Source organism: Eublepharis macularius, chromosome 3 (genome assembly GCF_028583425.1).
Source record: "Eublepharis macularius isolate TG4126 chromosome 3, MPM_Emac_v1.0, whole genome shotgun sequence".
Lineage (NCBI taxonomy): Eukaryota > Metazoa > Chordata > Lepidosauria > Squamata > Eublepharidae > Eublepharis > Eublepharis macularius.
In genome coordinates, this window is record NC_072792.1 from 52,438,475 (window position 1) to 52,458,448 (window position 19,974).

The 19,974-nt window shown below is 40.0% G+C and overlaps 1 protein-coding gene across 2 annotated transcripts in view; it reads right to left on the reverse strand.

Annotated features, from left to right (window-relative positions):
* Positions 1-19,974, reverse strand: part of CNOT11 (CCR4-NOT transcription complex subunit 11) — a 29,081-nt gene that overhangs the window by 3,218 nt on the left and 5,889 nt on the right. Inside the window, exons 1-3 of one of the 2 annotated variants that reach the window (XM_054973312.1) lie at positions 6,710-7,321; positions 5,023-5,187; positions 440-592 (exon numbers count right to left, since the gene is read on the reverse strand). In XM_054973312.1, the coding sequence (XP_054829287.1) occupies positions 440-592; positions 5,023-5,187; positions 6,710-7,226 (835 nt within the window). In that variant the 5' untranslated portion in view covers positions 7,227-7,321. Of the gene's footprint in view, positions 1-439; positions 593-5,022; positions 5,188-6,709; positions 7,322-19,974 lie in introns of those variants that run through there. The other variant, XM_054973313.1, reaches the window with a different exon arrangement.

The window sequence follows — 19,974 nt, forward strand, 5'->3', positions numbered from 1 at the left end:
ATAAATAATTAAATAATGTGAATTCTCTAGCTACAAGGGATGAAATAAAACTAATGAACACATACCCCTGGATCATAAGAAATTTTGATTTACCATATCCCTTGGAACACTCCTTGTTTTACATTTGGTACCATGAATGATAGAGTCCCGTGATCTTAACCACTACACCAAACTGGCTCTCATATAATACATTTTTGTATCTTGAAAGTTTAGCAGCTCACTAGCCTCTGGACAAGAACAAAAGACATCAGCCAAAAATATTTCTCAAACTATTCCTAATACTGATCTAAATACAGCAATATGACTCCTGCACTGCAGTTTAAGTGATTTTTTGTTTTAACAATACCTATATTAACATAGAGAAAAAGAAAAAAAATAAAATTGATCACATGGTTATTAAATTATAACTTGGGGAAAGATTACAAAAAGCAATACATACTTTCAATGGGTGGTTTTGGTCCACTCACTAGAGCTTCAGTGATCTGAGAGGCAACAGAGCTATCAAAACCAGAATTGGAAGAATCTGGGTCCGGGTCACTGAGAATACTTGGGAAACTAGCTTTACTCTGTGTTGGCAGTTCAGACTGACGCTCTGGGGAGAAAAATTATTCACTCAACTTCAATGAGCACAAAATCCTGAGAAATATTTAAGCAATCTTAAAAACAAGAATAACATTATTTAGCAATCCTTACCTCAGTCTAACTGCAGGAAATAGCTGGGGAAATTGGGGTGCCTTCTGCAAAGGCAAGATCAAGTTTCTTTCCTGCCTTTATTCTTAGAAGGCCATTTGTTAACTCTCCTATTATATGCTCTCATGACCCTCTTTAAAAATATATTTAAAATGATCACAGCTGCCCAATAAAGCATAGTCAACAAGGAAGAATTCATAACTCAGTCTTTGGAGTTTTGGATGAAAAAGATGATCTGAACTTCTGATCACAGTTTTAAGATCTTGAGCTAAATAGTTTACTTGGAAGCATTCCCCATTTACTTCAGCAGAACATACTTTTCTAGATTGTAATCAGGATGAAATGAGGAGATAAAATGAAGACATGCTGCATTCAGATCAAGATAGCGTTTTGCCTGTAACTGGTAGAAACATAGCTTGTTGCTGTGCATGCCCAGCCACCTCACTCCTCATATCATCACTCATGGAGTGCCACTGAGGGTTTCAGGTTTGGGAAGCTGAGTCAAGCTCCAAGTTACATGACTTCCCAATGCAGCTGCAGAAGCAAATTAGCATTTCCTCCCTTGTGGAAAAAATATCCCCACACAAAATCCTGATAAAACTCTAAATTGGTTCTAAACTGAAGCTTCAACTGGCTTAGCTTATTATTTTCTTTAATTTGGAGAAGGTAGGCTACATGAAAACAGAAAGGAAAGCAGACAAATATGCTCACATTACTTTTAAAGCAACCATGTGCACAGGCCATTAGGAGGAAAAAGTGTTGGCCCTTTAAAACCCTAACTTTTATCAATAACTTCTTATATAGTTTACAAGTTATTTCACATATTTATACTCTTTCCCAATCATTTCAAAACAGAGAGAAGAGGAACTACAACATAGGTTCAACATATTTCTTTTATTTTAAGTGCTTCAATTATCAGGCAGCATTTCTCAAACTGTAGTGTAGAGACCCTTGGGGGTCCATTAAGGTACTTCAGGGGCCTACAGATTTTTGCATACATCCAGCTAACATGAAAATTGCCCTCTTGATTTCCTAGGACTGGAGGCAAGGGGTTCAAAATTAAGGCTTTAAGATGAGGCTAAAGAAGGCCTCTCCCCTCTTTCAAAAGGCAAGAGTTCATAAGAGCTACTGCTGCCTACATTCACCAAGCTTCCAGATCATTTCTGAGCCCTAGCTAGAAAACATGCTAATTAGGTAAATAGCTCATTCCTAGGAATCCTAACTGGTTGAATGGTACAGTTCTCATGTAGTCACAGCTAATTCCAGTATACAATTGAAGTGGTTTTTGCTCATTTTCCAGTGCAAAGCATTTTAGCATATAGGTAAATGCTACTCTATGCCCATAGACCACAACAGCCACTTGCTGTTTTCAACTGAATACATGAAGTTCAAGCTTTGTTCATCTCTGGTCTTAGAGCAGGCTTGAAAAATTTCCCAGGCCTCTTCCTACCCTCTTCCTTATTCCTTTTGGCAAGGAATAAGGAAGCATCTTGCTGTTCTAGCACAGTGTTCATTCCCACCAAGGGGCTCATTTAGAACTTGCATCACAGCCTTTGAGTTGTGGCTCTATAATATCAGCTACCCTCTGAGACTCACCCTTGTAGGCTGCTTACAGACAATATAATCCTTTTTCTTAAACTTCATTTAAAGGACAGCTAATGTGGTTATCACCGTATTTTTGAGCACATCATTGGATAGAGACTTCTGTGGGGCACATATGGCTTGTGCAAACTTTGTAAATGGGAGGTCCGACATGAGGTGAATGACGGCAAAGGAGGATAGGAGGGCTTTGTGGATCTGTGAAACGTTTAAAGCAAAATGAAAGTACTAGATTGCCAAAGTCTGAGAACCACATTTAATGATTCAATCTATTTAAAATATTAAGTATTTTATAATCGCACTACCTTGATTAAAAGAATGAGACAACATTGTGTCAAAGCTAATTTTAAGAAGGTTGTGCATTATTCTAGTGTAAGCATATTTCAGAAATAGCAGGGCCTACATCTTGCTATGCTGACAAAGTCTAAAGTTGGCATCAAAATTCACAAATATACTAGCCAGCTCACTACTGGTGAACACCTCTCAATCAGGCAAGTCAAGTTCAGCGTGAGGTCTATTATACCTCCAAACTCCAAAGCTCTATCATGACAAAAATGATAACATTATGACCCTCCTAAGTTAAAAAGAGGAGCTGTATTTATGAACCCCTGGCTCATATCTAAAGAAATTATGTATAAACCACACAAGATGCAGGTTTTTGACTGCACCAGTGCCAAGAGACCAAGAGGTAAAAATCTTTTAAAAAATGTTTTGTCTCTTCACCATTGGTGTCAGCTGCAGCAAAGGTTGTATGGAATCATAGGGAGTTCTCATCTGAGTGAACATGTAACTCCTTAAACTGTGGCTGAGGGAAGGAGGTATGTTTGTGGACTAGAGGGTTCTTGGGAGGGGATGCCTTTATTGGACAGGCCTGCAAAAGGCCACCTGACATGTGACACATAGTGGAAATGATCTGGTTCTGGGATTCCACCAAAGCTCTTCTTCAAAAATGTATACCCACCGTCCCATATTCACCAGTGCATTATCTAGGAAAAGTATTTTGTTTTAGGGGAGGGTTTATTTTTCACTTGACATCCCTCAGCCACACTGTCACTATGAGAAGAATGGGGTGTTGTGTATTTCTGTTTACTATACTATACTACTATTCTGTTTACTACGCGATAACAACACTGTGCTAGAAACAAAGGGTTAAAGGATTAAAAACACTTCTCATACACAAATCTTAGTATTTCTTCTTGAGCTTAATACAAGTTAAATGAAATTTTAAGTCTGGCACAAAGGGACAATGTGTATGGAATCCTTAAAAAATGAAGACTACAGTGATACAGGTTTTCGGGAAAATTATAAATCAGAAAATGTTTTGGAAAATTTCATGATATTAAATAATGCATGATCTTATTTAGCATATTCATATAGATAAATTTAGTAAGTAAACATTTTAAAAGTACCCTATGTTAATGTTATATCCTAACAGCAGCAAGTACTTGAACTGAAATATATGATTAGGAAAAATACAAATCAAGTATGATTTCAAATGTTATATTCAAACAAATTCAGATAAGGGTTTGTTGGAATAATACTTGCAAAAAATTACAGACAATATAGCATGTATTTCTTCTACACTGTTTCACACACTAACACTTCCAGCCTAAGCAGAGGTACTCTAGAAAATCAACAGGCCTAATAAGACTGAAGTAACTCCTCATAGTATCGCAGTGAAATTTTAGCATACCCAAAACTCTCTATGTTATATCATGGATGTGGTTGTCCATCCATTTATTTCAACAGAACTGAAACATTTTCCGCTGAGGTCCCTGGGGCACTTTATTTCCATATCAACTGGTGATTATAATATCCCTTATACCATAAGAAAGGAGATATAAGAATTTTAGTTTTGGCTACGCAACTGTTTTGATTTGATCTATTAGCTGAATTCATAACTTGATTTATTTGCAGTACTGTCTGTGGATATATCTCCCCGCTCCTTTTACAAACATACCTCTACATTCTCACAGTTCCTAGGAATAATACTTGAAAAACATTAATCAGAATGTTAATCAGCACCCATTCATTGTTACTAGTTTTATTTAACCATTTTATTTAAATTTATTTAACAATGAATCTTAAGAACTGGAAAGGTTTCCCAAAATAGCATAACATTGAAACCAATTTCCACTGAACATACCTGGAAGATTAATAGCACATTTCATCAAGAATGTTTCACTTTCTCTTTAAATCAATAAAGCAGACTCAGCATGAATTAACAGAAGGAAACAATAGTCCACATACAAAGCTGTACAATTTAAATCACTGATGTTCCTGCCTGTTTCATAATCCACCAGTTTCAACAGCCACTGACAACTAGAGAGACTCCTCATGTTGCCCCATGTTCCTAGCAAAGAAAAAGCCATCAGCGCTACCTACCCCATGTGGCATCACTTCGCCTTTTTCTCCCTCAGATGGCAGCTGCTCTTATATGCAATCAGCAAGGGACCAGAACAGAGAAAAAGTAGCTGCTAACTGGAGAAAGAATCGTTAAACCTGCTAAGATCCCAAGAATTTTCTCCTAGAAACTATAAAAAGGGTATACAGTTCATCATACATTGCAGAAATATAGTATGTTCAGATTCAAGGAAATTTGGTAACACACATACTGAACAATGCACGTTAACTAGTAAGTAACAAGAGAGAAGCTATTTATTTAGAACACAGGGACAGTGCAAACAAACTCCGTATTTCATTTTGGAGTACCCAAATCTCAGGATTTCTTACCTGCTAAAGCCAGCTGAAGACCACTTATATCCACAGATTGGCCCATATTCCCTACATCCATTAAGGCAATCTGTCGTGGAGTCTTTTTAAAGAGCTCTCTAGGTGGGGCCAACATCAGCTGGGAAAGGAAGAACCTTTCTGGTGGTGTTACGGGTGGCAAAAAACCTGTATAAGGCAATTTTATATTCTTAAATGGGTTCAGCATTTCACATAGCAGAAAAATATACATACACACAAAAATGTAAACATGAAGTTGATTGAAACAGTAATATAGCATAGACACTGCACTAATCAGCAGCATAAGTCTCTGCTTTATATTAAAGCAAGGAGGACCAGAACTTGAAGGAAGTTAGGAAAGTATTTTTAATACCGATCTCTTTCTCCACTGCTCAGTTTTTTTAAAGGGACATCAAAAAGCCCATGTCTACTACTGTTAACATTAAGAATGATCCTTCTTACATTCATTTTCAAAATTCTCTAAAGCAGAGTTCCATTTTACAGACTGTAAACTGTGCTGAACCATGTAAGTTTCTCCTACAGCACGCAGTGAGTTTATACTAATTTGACACGCCTGGTGGAAAACATGTGAATGGAATTGGTAGTTATAACTGATCCTATGGACTTATGAACTTACTGATGGCTTGGAGGCCTTATGATGTGAATTAGGCCTACATGTAAACAGTGCATATGCTGCCAATTCCTCTACATTTTGCTCTATACAGCTGCCATGCAATCATCAGGCACACCTTCCCATATCGTGCAAGTACTGACTGGTATCTCCAATGTGAACTTATCCTTAAAAACATATACAAAGTAGTAGGTAGTCAGTACTCTAAGCAACTCACTCTAATAACTATCAGAACATGTTTTACTTAATTCTTTATCAAACATTCACAGGCAGTAAAAAATGAACACCAACTAATCGATGACGTGAGAAATACTGTTTTCACATTCGGTCTTGGTTTCTTTCTGTGTAGGAAAATGTGTATACCTATAACTTGTAATCAAATGTCAGAATTCATATACAGTGAAAGTGCAATTCATTGCATTCATCATACAAGGCAGCATATATTCTATTCCCTACAAAGCATAAATAGCACAGGTAAAACACATGTGAAATGGCCTAGTTTTCAACCTCAGTATGGTATAAGAGACTTAGCATGGTACAACCTGTGAAATCACTCCTAGTTTCCATATACACTCAGAAGACAGACACGGGTCTTTTACCACTGGGTATGATCCACCATGCATGCCAGGGTAAAACACTACTCAATAGCTGTTTGTTCAAAGCTGCTTAACACTGAACATTATACCACCTTTAACTATGTTTAGAGAGGCTGTAGACTTTCATCAGTGTCTGAGTTGCTATAAGAAGAAAAGTTTTAACCCGCACATTACTGATTGTCTTGAGAAGGGAATTTAAGAGAAACCATCATTCCACATTAATCGATCTGGCCTACAAGAGGCATGCATTTTACCAACCAAATTCACCCATAAAACACGCTGGGTATCTTAAATATAACAAAGTAGCAATTACTATTGGTTAAAACAGCTGTGTTCTAAAGGGATTTTTTAAAGTTTTATTGACAGGAGGGGCGTGCTTCCATGTACAACTCCGTCTTGAAAAGGGGCTTTCACAGAAAAAACGCTTAAGGGGCCCTCTCGCCTTCGCCTCGAGACTCAGTACCTGAGAGCGGGGGCCTCTCGCTGTCGTCTCCTCCTCCTCCGCCGCCGCCGGCCGGGCCAGAGTTCGAGGCGGCGCGCTCGGGGGGCGCCGGGTTGAGGAGGTGCGCGAAGATGGCGGCGAAGGGGTTGGCGGCGAGGGGCTCGGTGCGGTACATTTCCCACAGGAGATAGAGGGCGGTGAGGCGCTGCGGCGGGCTGGGCAGGAGGTCGGGCTGCTGAAGGAGCAGCACCAAGACGGAGCCTACGCGGAAATGCTCGGCCTTGCCAAAGTAGTGATGGAAGGCGGTGGAGAGGCCCTCGAAGGTGCTGCCCCCGGCCTCCTCGGACACGATGCTCAGCAGGCTCGACAGCTCCTTCGGGGAGAGGCTCATCTTCTCCCCTGGTGGCGACACTGCCTCACTTCTGCTGGGGCTGCTGAGACGGCGGCTACTCAGGCCGCCGCCGCCAGGAATCGAACCTACAGCCTCCACAGCAGCACCGCCTGCCTCGGTACTGAGGCTAACCCCACCTCCGAGCATTCGGCGCCTCCTTTGCGCGCGCGCGCAATTACCACCACCGCGACATCAACGACCGCTACCGTATCCCTGCTACAGCATCCTTCCGCTTGCGCACGTTCGAGGATTTGTTGCCCGCATGCGCGCGCCTTCCCTCTTGACGGCTTTTGTTTTTTCATCATTGTCGCAAAGCGAAGGGAGAGGGATGGCTCTCGTCTCCGCAGGTTACGAGCCGGCAGAGACCGTCTCTATGGAAAGGCTAAGCTTTCGCGGCTCTTTCGCAAAGGGATTGGTTCTTTCCTTTCACACGGAAAGGGGGATCGGCTGCTTGAAGGAAGGAAGGGATTGGCTGTCGGGTCCCTCACGATAGGAAGCCGTGGGTTGCTGTTCTCACTGATGATTGTAATCCTGTCCAAAAGGGACTTAAGGGAGGAGGGAAAGACCTAGCCCGATATTCAGACTAGACAACGCGGTTGCGCTTGCTTCTTCGTATACAGGTGTATTTATTGATTTGCACATTTTTAATTCCTCTTTTCCTCCGTTATTTTTGGGTTCTTCATTATTGAGACAATAAAAGAAACTAGCTTCTTATTGTTAGTTTATTTTTATTTATGTCATATATAGTCTGCCTTTCTCACTGAGACTCAAGGCGGATTACCCTGTATAAGATTAGTACTTACTGTAATTCTGTTCTGTACCCCCTCCCATTTCTGTCAGATTGTTACCCCAACGAAGCTGAGGGTAGCCTACATTCCCCCCCCCCCCGCTTCATTTTATCCTCACAAGTCTGTGAAGTAGATTTGGCTGAGTGAGAGTGATTGCCCCTAGGGCATCAAGTGAGCTTCGTGGCAGAGTGGGAATTTGAATTTTGGTCTCCCAAACCCTAATTTGTGTTCTTATCACAACATCCACTGCATCGGCACCCCATTGTATCTTCCACCATAAAACATAATACCTGCAGCCTGATCCAAAATAAGGGATGCCAAATTTTTGTGTAGGATTGCAGCTTGATTCTATAGTTTATCTTAAACATTTGCTTTAGAGTAACTATGGTTTAAAGTTTTAAACACAAGATAAACTGGGTTTTAACCAATTAATTGTGTTGCTTATGCATACCCTTGATTGTGTGTGATATTTATAACTTCTTTCCTGTGGTTTTGAGGGAAAGGGTGCTAATAGTAATTGTGTTTATCTCTGACCCCAAAATAACATTGTGTGCATGTTATGTGCCATCAAGTCACCTCTAATCTATGGTGACCCTATGAATGAAAGATCTCCAAAATGAGCTATCATTAGACTTGCTCAGATCTTGCAGACTGGAGGACATAGCTTCTTTTATTGAGTCAAGCCATCTCCTTTTGGCTCTTGCTCTTTTCCCACTGCCTTCAACTTTTTCTAGCATTATTGACTTTTCCAGCGAGCCTGTCTTCTCATGATGTGACCAACACGATAGCCTCAATTTTGTTATTTTTGCTTCTAGGAAAAATTTAGGCTTGATGTGATCTAGAGCCCACTTATTTGTCTTTTTGGCCATTCATGGTATCTGCAAAATTCTCCTCCAGCAGCACATTCCAAATGAATCAGTTTTGTTCCTGTCAGTGTTCTTCACTGTCCAACTTATATAACATGCAGACATAATAATGGGGAATACCATCATTTGAATTACCTTGAACCTGGTCCCCAGAGAGACATCCTTATCTTTAAGGATCTTTTCTAGATCCCTCACAACTGCTCTCCCAAGTCTCAATCTTCACTATTTTCTGCCAGTAACATGGTGTCATGTGCATATCTCAAATTTTAATTTCCTTCCACCAATTTTCACCCTACCTTCTTCTAAATATAATCCAGCTTTCCATATCATAGGCTCTGCATAGAGGCTGAAAAGGAAGGGAGATAATATGCAACGTTGCCTGACAACTTTGCCAACTGGAAACCATTCTGTTTCCCCATATTCTGTCCTGCCTCTTGTCCAGAATACAGACTGTCCATAAAGACAATAAGAAGTTGTAGCACACCAATTTATTTTAAAGCTGTCCATAGCTTTTCATGATCCACACAGTCAAAAACTTTCCACAATCTAGAAAACCTCTAGGTGAGCCTGATCTTGTTAGATCTCAGAAGCTAAGCAGGGTCAGCCTTGGTTAGTAATTGGATGGAAGACCTCCAACGAAGACCAGGGCTGCAGAGGCAGGCAATGGCAAACCACCTCCGTTAGTCTCTTGCCATGAAAACCCCACCAGGCGGCCCCATAAGTCAACTATGAGGGCACTCTCCACCACCAGTTTATAAAACACAGACTGGTTTTCTTCTGAAATCCTCTGGTATGCTCCATGAACCATCATACATTCCTAATATGATCTCTAGTGCTTCTTCCTTTTCTGAATCCAACTTGCATTTCTCTGGCATATTCTCAATCTATCTGGCATTTCTCATTCCATACACGAAACCTTATGTTGGAATAGATTCTGTTGGTCTCTTAACATGCTACTGGATTCCTGTTTTACTTCAGAACCTAATAACTTACAGAACTTGTTAAAAGGTGTAAGCATTCATTACCATTTTGCGGGCACCTGGCTCCCTCACTGCTGATCTTCAGGAGACAGTTAAAGATGTTTTTATTTCAGTCTTCTTTTAATTAACTTTGTTTTTATGCTTATTGGCAGTCCTAAACTGTGTTTTTAAACTTTGTTTTATTGTTGTTATGATTATTTTATTTATATTATAAGCCACCAGTCCTGCAAAGTAGAAAGGCTTCTAATTAAATTAAATTAAATTTTAAAACAATTTAAAGTTAATTTTATGATAATTTACTAATTAGTATTAAATTTGTAGATAAAGTAACCTGTTCTAATGCTTTAAAAATAACTGACCAATATTTAACTGTTCATCTGTTACATTTTTGACCAGTCATATGATCAGCTGCAGTATACTCTATGTAGCAGTCAAAAATACATACACACAGTCAGTATTTTGCATTAAGGCAACCAAAATTCAGTATTTATTTATTTATCTCATTGATACTCCACTTTTCTCCCCAAGGAAACCAAAGCATCTTACATCATTCGTCTCCTCTCCACCATTTAATTCTGTAATTGTATATATTACACAGATAAAGTCAATTGCCACATTAACTTAAATTGCAGAATCTGTTCAGTAATCTTTACACTTTTGTATGCTGCTTCTGCTAATCTTGGGAAGAAGTAAGGAATTATGCAGTGCATTGGCAAGCTAATTCAGTTACTCCTCTGACGTTGGCTGAGGCAATTTTTCCTGCACTCCCTTCCTCCAGCAATCCTTGAAACTTATTGAAAGCTGATGCCATTTGCTCCACTTTGCTCTTGCACCCACAGAAGCTGCCATAGCTGTAGATGGGGGTCAGTTTTGCCTGGTTTTACCAAATGTAAGCCACAAACATATATTTGCAATTCTAAAAGCTTTAAAATGAAAACTGAGATTCTTGGGAAGCTGAATGCTCTGAGCCCCCCCCCTTTTCTTTTTTTTGTGCAGTTCTGTGGAATACCATAAACATTTGAGAACCACCAGGTCAGGATCCAACTGTAAACAACAAGGACAGATTCCTCTTGTAAAATTTAATTTTATTAGCCATTATTTCTGATGTTACAGCAGTTGGCCACAAAGATCAATGCCAATGCTATTGTTCATCTTGTTCCTCGTAAGGCCAAGCTAAGGGTTGGAGAGAAGGAAGCCTGTGCAAAAGGCGTTGGCCGAGGCAGATTTTTCCTGCCCTCCCTCCAGCAATCCTTGAAACTTATTGAAAGCGGATGCCATTTGCTCCACTTTGCTCTTGCACCCACAGAAGCTGCTGTGGCTGAAGATGGGGGTCGATTTTGCCTGGTTTTTCACACTCACTGCCTAAGCTAGGGTTGCCAGCCTCCAGGTAGTAGCTGGAGATCTCCCAGAATTACAACTGGTCTCCAGGCCACAGAGATCAGTTCACCTGGAGAAAATGGCTACTTTGGGGGGTGCTCTATGGAATTATGCCATGCCAAGGTCCTTTCCCTCCCCAAACCCCACTTTCTCCAGGTTTCTCCAGGTTTCACTCCCCAGATCTCCAGGAATTTCCCAACTTGAAGCTGGCAACCCTAGCCTAAGCTGATACAACAACCTGCGTTTGTACCCCAGTGGGACAGAGACTCCCTAGGGTTAACTAAAGTGGGAAAATGGCATGGGATGGAAGCTTAAGTCTCCCTTTCCTACACACCACAGGACTGATCTGAATAGGTCTTAATGGTTGCCAGCTCCAAGTTGGGAAATTCCTGAATATCTGGGGGGGGGGGGCTGGAGAAACCTGGAGAAAGTGGGGTTTGGGAAGGGAAACGACCTTGGCATGGCATAATTCCATAGAGTCCACACACACACACCCCAAAGTAGCCATTTTCTCCAGGTGAACTCTGACTATCCGGCATTTTGGAATCGGTTTGAAGAATGTTGAAAAGAACTTGGAAATGATTTGAAACAATTGAACATCGCATTTGGTTTTGTAAGTAATTAAGGAGATTTTGGAATGATGTGCCTGTAACAACTGGGGAAGAATGTTGTGTTTTAAAAGGCATTATGATATCTTTGTTTGTATTTAGTGAATTTTTTGCTCCTGAAGAAGCACTGCATTACGTGCAAAACGGAGATGGCCGTGAGGTCCGTAGAGCAACTGAGTCTGGCAAAGACAAGAAGAGTCTCCTGGACTGCTATAATTTGTACAATACCACCTGCACTTTCCCATAGGGGGGTTACTGAGCAATTCTGTCTTTGAGACTTTTTGAATGAAGCAGGAGTTTCTCCTTTATTAGTAGATCTTATACAGCACTTCTTGCACTTTACCAGTCGGATGTTTACCATCAACTGGTTGGAGTATAAAAACCAATGATGTACAATGAAATTGTAAACCTGATATTTAAATTGTAAACTTGTAAAGAGTCATTATTGGTCTGTAAAGAGTTGTTGATTATATTGATTATATGCATTTGATTATATGCATTTGTATGAATTTATTTTGGTATTGAAAAATTGGTTCATTGATTGAATTTTTGTACAGGGGGCTTTGGTTGGTTTTTTGAACTCATCTCTGTGGCCTGGAGACCAGTTGGAATTCCGGGAGATCTCCAGCCACTACCTGGAGGCTGGCAACCCTAGTCTTAACAAACCTGATTTAAAAAGAAAAAAAACACTGGAAATTCTGTTTGGGGAACTGTTGAGCCCAGTGGGTCTAGTCCAGCACTAATGTAACTGCTACTATTACACTGGCTCTTTGATACTAATCTGTTCTATACTAACACAGGAAAAGGAACAGAGGATCCAACCTAAGACATAAAAGCCGAGCTGTGTTCCCGATTACTCACTTTTTATCCTGGCACAGGTGCACTGAGGATAAAAAGTGAGTTGGAGGCAGCAGGCCTCTGAGGGGCCACAGAGCCAGCGGGGAGGTGAAGCATGGGAGAACCCTCCTGCATGGCCTTCCCACCGGTTCTGCAGTCCCTGAGAGGCCTGCCAATGGAGAGGCAAAGCACAAGGAAGCCCTCCTGTGGGGCCTCTCTACTGGCTCTGAAGCCCCTGAGAGGCCTGCTGGCAGGGAGGTGAAGCATAGTGAAGCCCTTCTGAGAGGCCTGCCATGCCCTCCCTCCCCACAGCCTTCCCACTGGCTCCACAGAGGCGCAGCCTTGGCTGCACTGCTAGAGCCCATTGTATTCATTTTTACAACAGCTCTATTGCTAGTTTCAAATAACTTTCTAACTGCATGGGGAGGGGGGAATTCTAGATGTATTATTTTCTTTTTTAGTGGTTTAACTGGTCCAAGGGTTGGAACACGGGTGAACAGAACTAGCACAAAGTCAGCAAAAGAGTTTGTTTTGGCACAAGAATGTAATAGCAATTCAAAAATGGGAAAGAATGGAAATAATTTTATTATATTTCGTTTGTCCTCATTTGTTTTTTCAAGGCAAATAGATGAAGGTTATCCCTCTTTTCCTGTATTGGCCACCTGATGATTTCCATGTATACAACTGTCTTTTGGGTTGCCTGAAGCATACGTTAGCAATGAACAGGTTGTTGGCTTCACAAAATTCTGAGTCACTCTCTTGCTTCATTTCGTGATCCTAGTCCAAATTTTCCAATGTTGGATTCTGCTTTGTCTCCTACTTTTGCGTTCCAGTAACCTATGATTATCAGCCTACCTTGTTTAGTTATATGATCCATTTCTTCTTGTGCACTTGTGTAAAAGTTTTCGATTTCTTTCTCCTGTAGTTGGTGCATAAACTTTAATGATGTAGTTGGTGCATAATCTGTAGTTGGTGCATAAACTTGAATGATGGTTATGTTAATCGGCCTTCCATGAAGTCTGATTGACATTAATTGGTTAGCCTTGGCATTATACCTCTTCACTGCTTGTGCTATATCTTGCTATTAAAGCAAACCGTTTCTTTTGAGCATTGTCATTGCTTTGTAGTTTTCTGATTTAAAATGTCCTGATTCAATCCACATTAGTTCACCCACACTCAGGATTACAAAGTTTAAACATTCCATTTCTTGTTTTACGATTTCTAGCTTACCTGGCTTCATACTTCTCATGTTGTGTGTTCCTATTATATGTGTCACACAGCTTTGGACGTTCCTTTTGCATCTACACATCAGCAAGTGGACATCCTTTCCACTTTAATCCAGTCCCATCATTAAGAACACCGCTATTCATACTTGTCCTCGACTCTTCCCTAGTAGCCCGTTGAGTGCCATCTGACCTGGAGGTCCTGTCTTTCAGCACTATATCTTGTTTCATTTTGGATTGTCTCATCATAGGATTTCAAGATAAGAAATTGTCAGAACTGGTTTATCATTGCCGCCTTCTGCTCAGTACTAACCAGGGTTAGCTGAGGTGACACTGCCGTTGTCTGTGAAAGATCCTCTGCAGTGTCATCTTCCGCTACTGCTTCTGCTAGTAGCTAGTCTTCAAGAATTCCTCCCATCACCATCAAAATAGTCAGTTCTCCTCTGCTGATGTGACCATTAATTCCTGAAGGGGGTGAATGCATCTTAGTCTGGTGTCTCAGCTTTGACCATTCCGCCTTGAGTGACTCTTCCAGGAGGTTAGACTCTTAACCAAGCCCACAATCCTGACAGTATTGCTCTCAACTTCATTGAAACACTCAGACACCCTCACACCACATTAAGGTGTGTATCCAAACAAGACCAGGAGCTGATTGTGGTATAGATCATGAGTTCCTAATATTAAAAATTAGAATAACGCTGAAGAGAAACACTAAAAGAATCATAGTGCCAAAATATAATCTAAATAATATTTCTGAAGAATGAAAAGACCATGTAAAAAACAGAGTTGCAATACTAAGTTTAATAGATCGTGAACCACAAGAACTATGGGCTGGAAGCAGAGACATTATCAAGGAAGAATGTGCAAAGACTATTCCTGTAGCCAAAAGAAAGAAGAAGCCTAAATGGATAACTGATGCTAAAGACAGACAAGAAGCAAAATCAAAAGGTGACAGAAATAGGGTCAGGATTCTAAATGCAGCTTTTCAGTCACTTGCACTCAGAGACAAATCTATTATAATAACCATTGCAAAGAAATAGAGGAGAACAGCAAAAAAAGGAAGAACAAGAGATCTGTTCCACAAATCTATCAACAAATATCTAAAACAAAACATTGGCCCACAGACCGGAAACGCTCAATCTACATTCCAATTCCAAAAAACAGGGATGCCAAAGAGTGCAGCAATTATCAAACCATCATGTTAATTTCCCATACAAGAAAAGTGATGCTTCAAATTCTATAGCAAAGACCCTTATCATATATAGAACAATGCCAGCTTTTCAGGCTGGATTCAGAAAAGGAAGAGGCACTAGAGATCACACTGCAAATTTATGATGATGATTAATGGAACGTATCAGGGAATTTCAGAAGAAACTTAACCTATGTTTTATAGATCACCGGAAAGCTTTTGACTGTGTGGATCATGAAAAGTTATGGATGGTGTTAAAAGAAATGGGGGTACCACAACACCTGGTTGTTTTGACATGCAAGAAATTGAAATTGTTAAAAGATTTTCTATTTCTTGGCTCAATCATCAACCAAAAGGGACATTACAACTAAGAAATCAGAAGAAAATTTAGACTTGGAAGGGCAGCCATAAAGGAACTAGACAAGATCCTTAAGGATAAGGAAGTGTTACTCAGGACCAAGACCAATCTATACTGAGATATTCCCGTTTACTATGTATGGATGTGAAAGCTGGACAATGAAGAAAGCTGATAGGAAGAAAACTGATTCATATGAAATGTGCTAGTGGAGGAGAGTTTACAGATACCATGAATGGCCAGAAATACAATGAGATGGTTTGATTCAAGGAAGACTTGACCTTCAGTTTGCAAGATTTGAACAAGGCTGTTAATGATAGGATGCTTTGGAGGTCATTAATTCATACAGTCACTATGAATTGGAAGCAGCTTGATTACACTTAACACACACAAGGTTTCATGAGTCAGAGTTCCCAAAATCTTATATTAGAATAAATTCTGTTAGTCTGTAAGGTGCCACTGCACTCCCAGTTTATTGTATTGCTGAAGTGAAGACTAATCCAGCTATCCATTTGGAATTGTTAAGGCCTTGTAAATGTATCAATCATATTTTTTGCTCCGCATACAAAAGATTCTTTTCTTCATTGAACAGTTCTTCTCTTTGGCTTTTTTGCGGGATACCAGGACCAATCTACCATTTTAATTTTTTTTTAATGAAACAAAGAAAAGTAAAAACAGCAACCACTGGAAATGAAAAGGTCAGTTTTTAAAGCAGCACTAAGTAGGCAGCATATTGGTTCTTCTTGCTTGTAGATGCCTGGAGTTAAAGCAAGTGGCCAGTAGGAGGAGCTTTGTTATGCTGCTAGGTCTGCCCTGTTTCTGCAGGTCTTTTGGGCAAGCAGTCCTCACTCCTGGTGCTTGATTAAATTTAAAAAGATAAGCTGCCACACTGTTGCAGAATTCTTGGCTTTGTGGAATATTAGATAGTACTGGAATATGGTCAGATATCAGATAAACGACAACGTTTGACTGATCAGTTTCATAGACATGCCATTAATGCCAATTATAAAGTATGCATGTTGGTAACATACATAGTTAGCAGTAAGTCTCATTAAGCTCAGTTAGATTTACATACTTAAGATAAAGCTCTAAAGGGACTTCCAACAGCAAGGGGCTTGTTATGGATTAAGGCACATTAAAGAGTCCTTTTTCAGGTCTTCCTTATGGCATTGTTCCTGCCATTTGCCGTTGGCACTTTGGGAACTCACTCATATGTTTCACAAACACCAGTAACCTTCTATATTGTAATCTGAAAGTAATATTGGAATAGTATCTTACTGAGTGAAATATTTAGCAATACTTAGCAGTTAAGTAATGCTTTTCAAGAGTTCACATACATTGTCAGTGGCAAATGGTGTTTCCCAAAAGTGAGGAGGCTTACAAACTCATTTGCCTTTTCAAAGCACCTCTAGCAACAGAGCTTGGTGGGTCAAGAATTCAAGCACACTGAAAGTTTTTCGTTTATCTAAGGTATGTTGTGTGTGCTTGCTAGATGAACAACTGACGTGTTGTGTGTGCTTGCTAGATCCCTGTCACCATCCACACAAGCCAACACAGACCAAACACAATCCAAACAACAGTGATGGCATGACAAGAAAGTGATAAATAACCAACATGCAGAGTAGATACCGCAAGACGGAATCAAGCATCAAGCCATACATTACTTGTGCTAGATGATCAAGTAACAAAGCCAGTGGAAAACTTTCTAGAAGAAATTATCCATTTTAGGGATTGGAAACTTGCCAGCTGTCTTGAGAGATGACCACATCCATTATTTTCTCTCATGCACACAGGAATTATGCAGCTGCACATGCTATAGCCTATTTCACACAGAATACTGTGGACAAACAATGAGGGAATGCTGTTGCCTGCAATGCCTACCTTTTCACTTCCCAGACGCATTTAGCCGACTTATGCCCCGAACTAATGTAGACAAATGACTTGCCCAGGCCTCCACTGAACACAAGGCAGAGGTCTGAGCCCCAAAACAGCATACCATACCTTCAGCCTGTGCTAGCTGGTGCAACATAGCCCAAGCTCTAATGGGTGTTTCAACAGAATCATCAGTAGACCATTTTCTACTGAAGAAACATCCACATTAGTCAAGAAACATTAACTTCCTTTTGTCCTGGTTCTAGTCCCCTTGGGCCAAATCCGTAACAATGACCAACTTAAAACATCTTTGAAACAGGATGTCAAAAGTAGTTTGGAATGCTTTCAGTCTAGTTTCTTTGCAAGTAACAGAGGAAAACAAAGAGAAAGCATGGCTGGCATTGGCTCTTGACCCTATGGACAATCTCAAGGGGAAGCACTGCAATTAAACCACTCAGTCGCCCAAACAAATCTAGATATATGGTTTGAGTGGTCTAAAATTACATTACAGGATGCTAAATGGAAGTCTCAGTTCTGCATTTGGGCTGCACCTACATATACAGCTAGGAACTGCAAATTAGGAACTAGGAACCAGTCTCACCCTCTGAAAGTGAAGACCTTATGGGAATCTCTCACCTGTGGTAAGATCTGTAGGTTAAAGAGGCCACCTGAGGCTAACATACGAGTGACATCTGGTCTCTTTGCCTGCTACAGCAGAAACGGGAAAAGCAGAAGTAGGAATTGCACAGGCTTTTCTGCTTCCTGCTTTTCATACCAATGTCTGCTTCACTTCTTTTTTCCAAATAACGACGTTGGCTTGAGATGCCAATGTGGTTATTCTCTGAAACAAGGTAAAATGTCTATGATATATTTGTATACATTATTTATCATTATAGATCATAGATATTTATAGGTTAAGCAATAGGAATTGTAATACTTAGATGAATCTTTTAAAAATGTTTTATTACTTTGTTCTCTATTGTTGGCCTTACCTCCACTGACCTGCTTTTGCCTCTTTTTTTAGTAATATTTTTCCAAGTGCCTAGTACAAGTTTGTAGGTCACCCTTTCTAATTTGGCACATAGTTTCAGATTCAGTTCTTTGGTGCTTTTAAACTATGAAGTACCTCTTCAATGCTTCTCTGTTCTTTCCATCTTACTTTAAAGCTAAAAGCTTTTATACATGCTTTTTAATGATTAATTGCAGCAGTATAATGCTGTTAGTAGGGGGGGAAACTATTGACTTTCTTTTGTAGCTCCAATGTTTGAACACTGCAATGTTCCCATCTAAAATAAAACAAAAGCCAACCAAGTACAACAAAGTTTTTGCATGTAAAGAAAAAGACAGCAATATGAGTGAGCTACGAAAGATAATGCATTGAATCCTATAAACTTTTTTTCTGGCACAAGAGGCTTGAAAACATAGCGGAAGTCAGTGTAGTTGTTTCAGTATTGATATAATATGTTACCACCATAATGTGATCTAAAACCAGACAAAAGTCTGGCAGTGACATTTTGCAACACCTGAAGTTTCTGTTTAAGGGCAGCCCCACACATTACAGTTATCTGTTGAGAACATGGTCTTCCAGCATAGGATATAGCTGTTAGATCAGTGGAAGCTCAGAAAAAGTATTCTGGGCCATTGCCAATGCCTGGAAGGTCTCCTGGATGTGGTCATACTTTCTATGAAAGATCAGGATTGTGCTTGGAAATACTGTTGGACTCTACTTTGCTTCTTATATTTCTAAGCGCAATTGTGAGCTTTCAAAGAAAGCAAGACCCCCATCTAGGAGCCCTTTGCACTCTTCTAGACAATCTACCATGTTTCCTACTGTTATGGCTTCCTGTTTGTCTGGATTGAACTTGAATGTATTTACTCTCATGAAGTCTACCGCTAAATTAAATAAGAAAATAATTTTCATACATTCATTCTGAAAACAAGATATATTGCTTACAGCAACTAGGGGTGTGCACTTCGGGTATCTGATTCGGTTAAAAACCCGAATCGAGCCAATTCGGAAAGATTCGGTATTACCGAATCGGGGCCAGTATGCTGGCCCTGATTTGGAAATATCGAAGCGGATATTTCCAAAGCGATTTGGATTGCTTTGGAAATATTCGGAAACTTTAGGAAACTTTGCAAAGCAAACTTGTTTGCAATGGCTGCGGCTAGTAGCTCTCTCTGTTCTTTTATATTGCTATTTTTAATGGATATAAATCAGATTCCTTTTAGATATTGTTGTTATTGTACTTCTTGGTTTAGATATTGTGTGCCATTTTGAGTTTTTAATTAGAGTAATACAAGCTAGAAATGTGAATAAATGAACACGTTTCTAAGCTGTCTTGATTAAAAATACTCAATTAGGTTTACACCTATAACACAAAACCAACTTAAAACCAATATCCATTAAAATCAATCATCAGTCAATAACAAATTCAATTTTAAGATTCGAATCTCCTCAAAGGCCTTCCAGAATAAACAAGTTTCAAAGAACTTTAGGAAACCCATAGTGATGGTAAGAAATGTCCTTCCTGGGGGAGGAAATTGACCATTAACCAGGTCCCTGTCACTGCATTTCTTAATGGGTTGCCTCAAGATGTCTTGTCCAGATGATGTCAGAACTCAGACAGATGGAGGGTGTACTTGTTACTTTGGAGCTTAGACATTTATGGCTTTAAGGGTTGAAGATGGTACTTGAATTGGGGCCTGTAAACAAACTGGAGTCCAGTGCAGTTGACAGAATATTGATTGTATGCATAAACTGCAGCAGTCTATTGTTTCTTGTAGTTTCATAATTGCC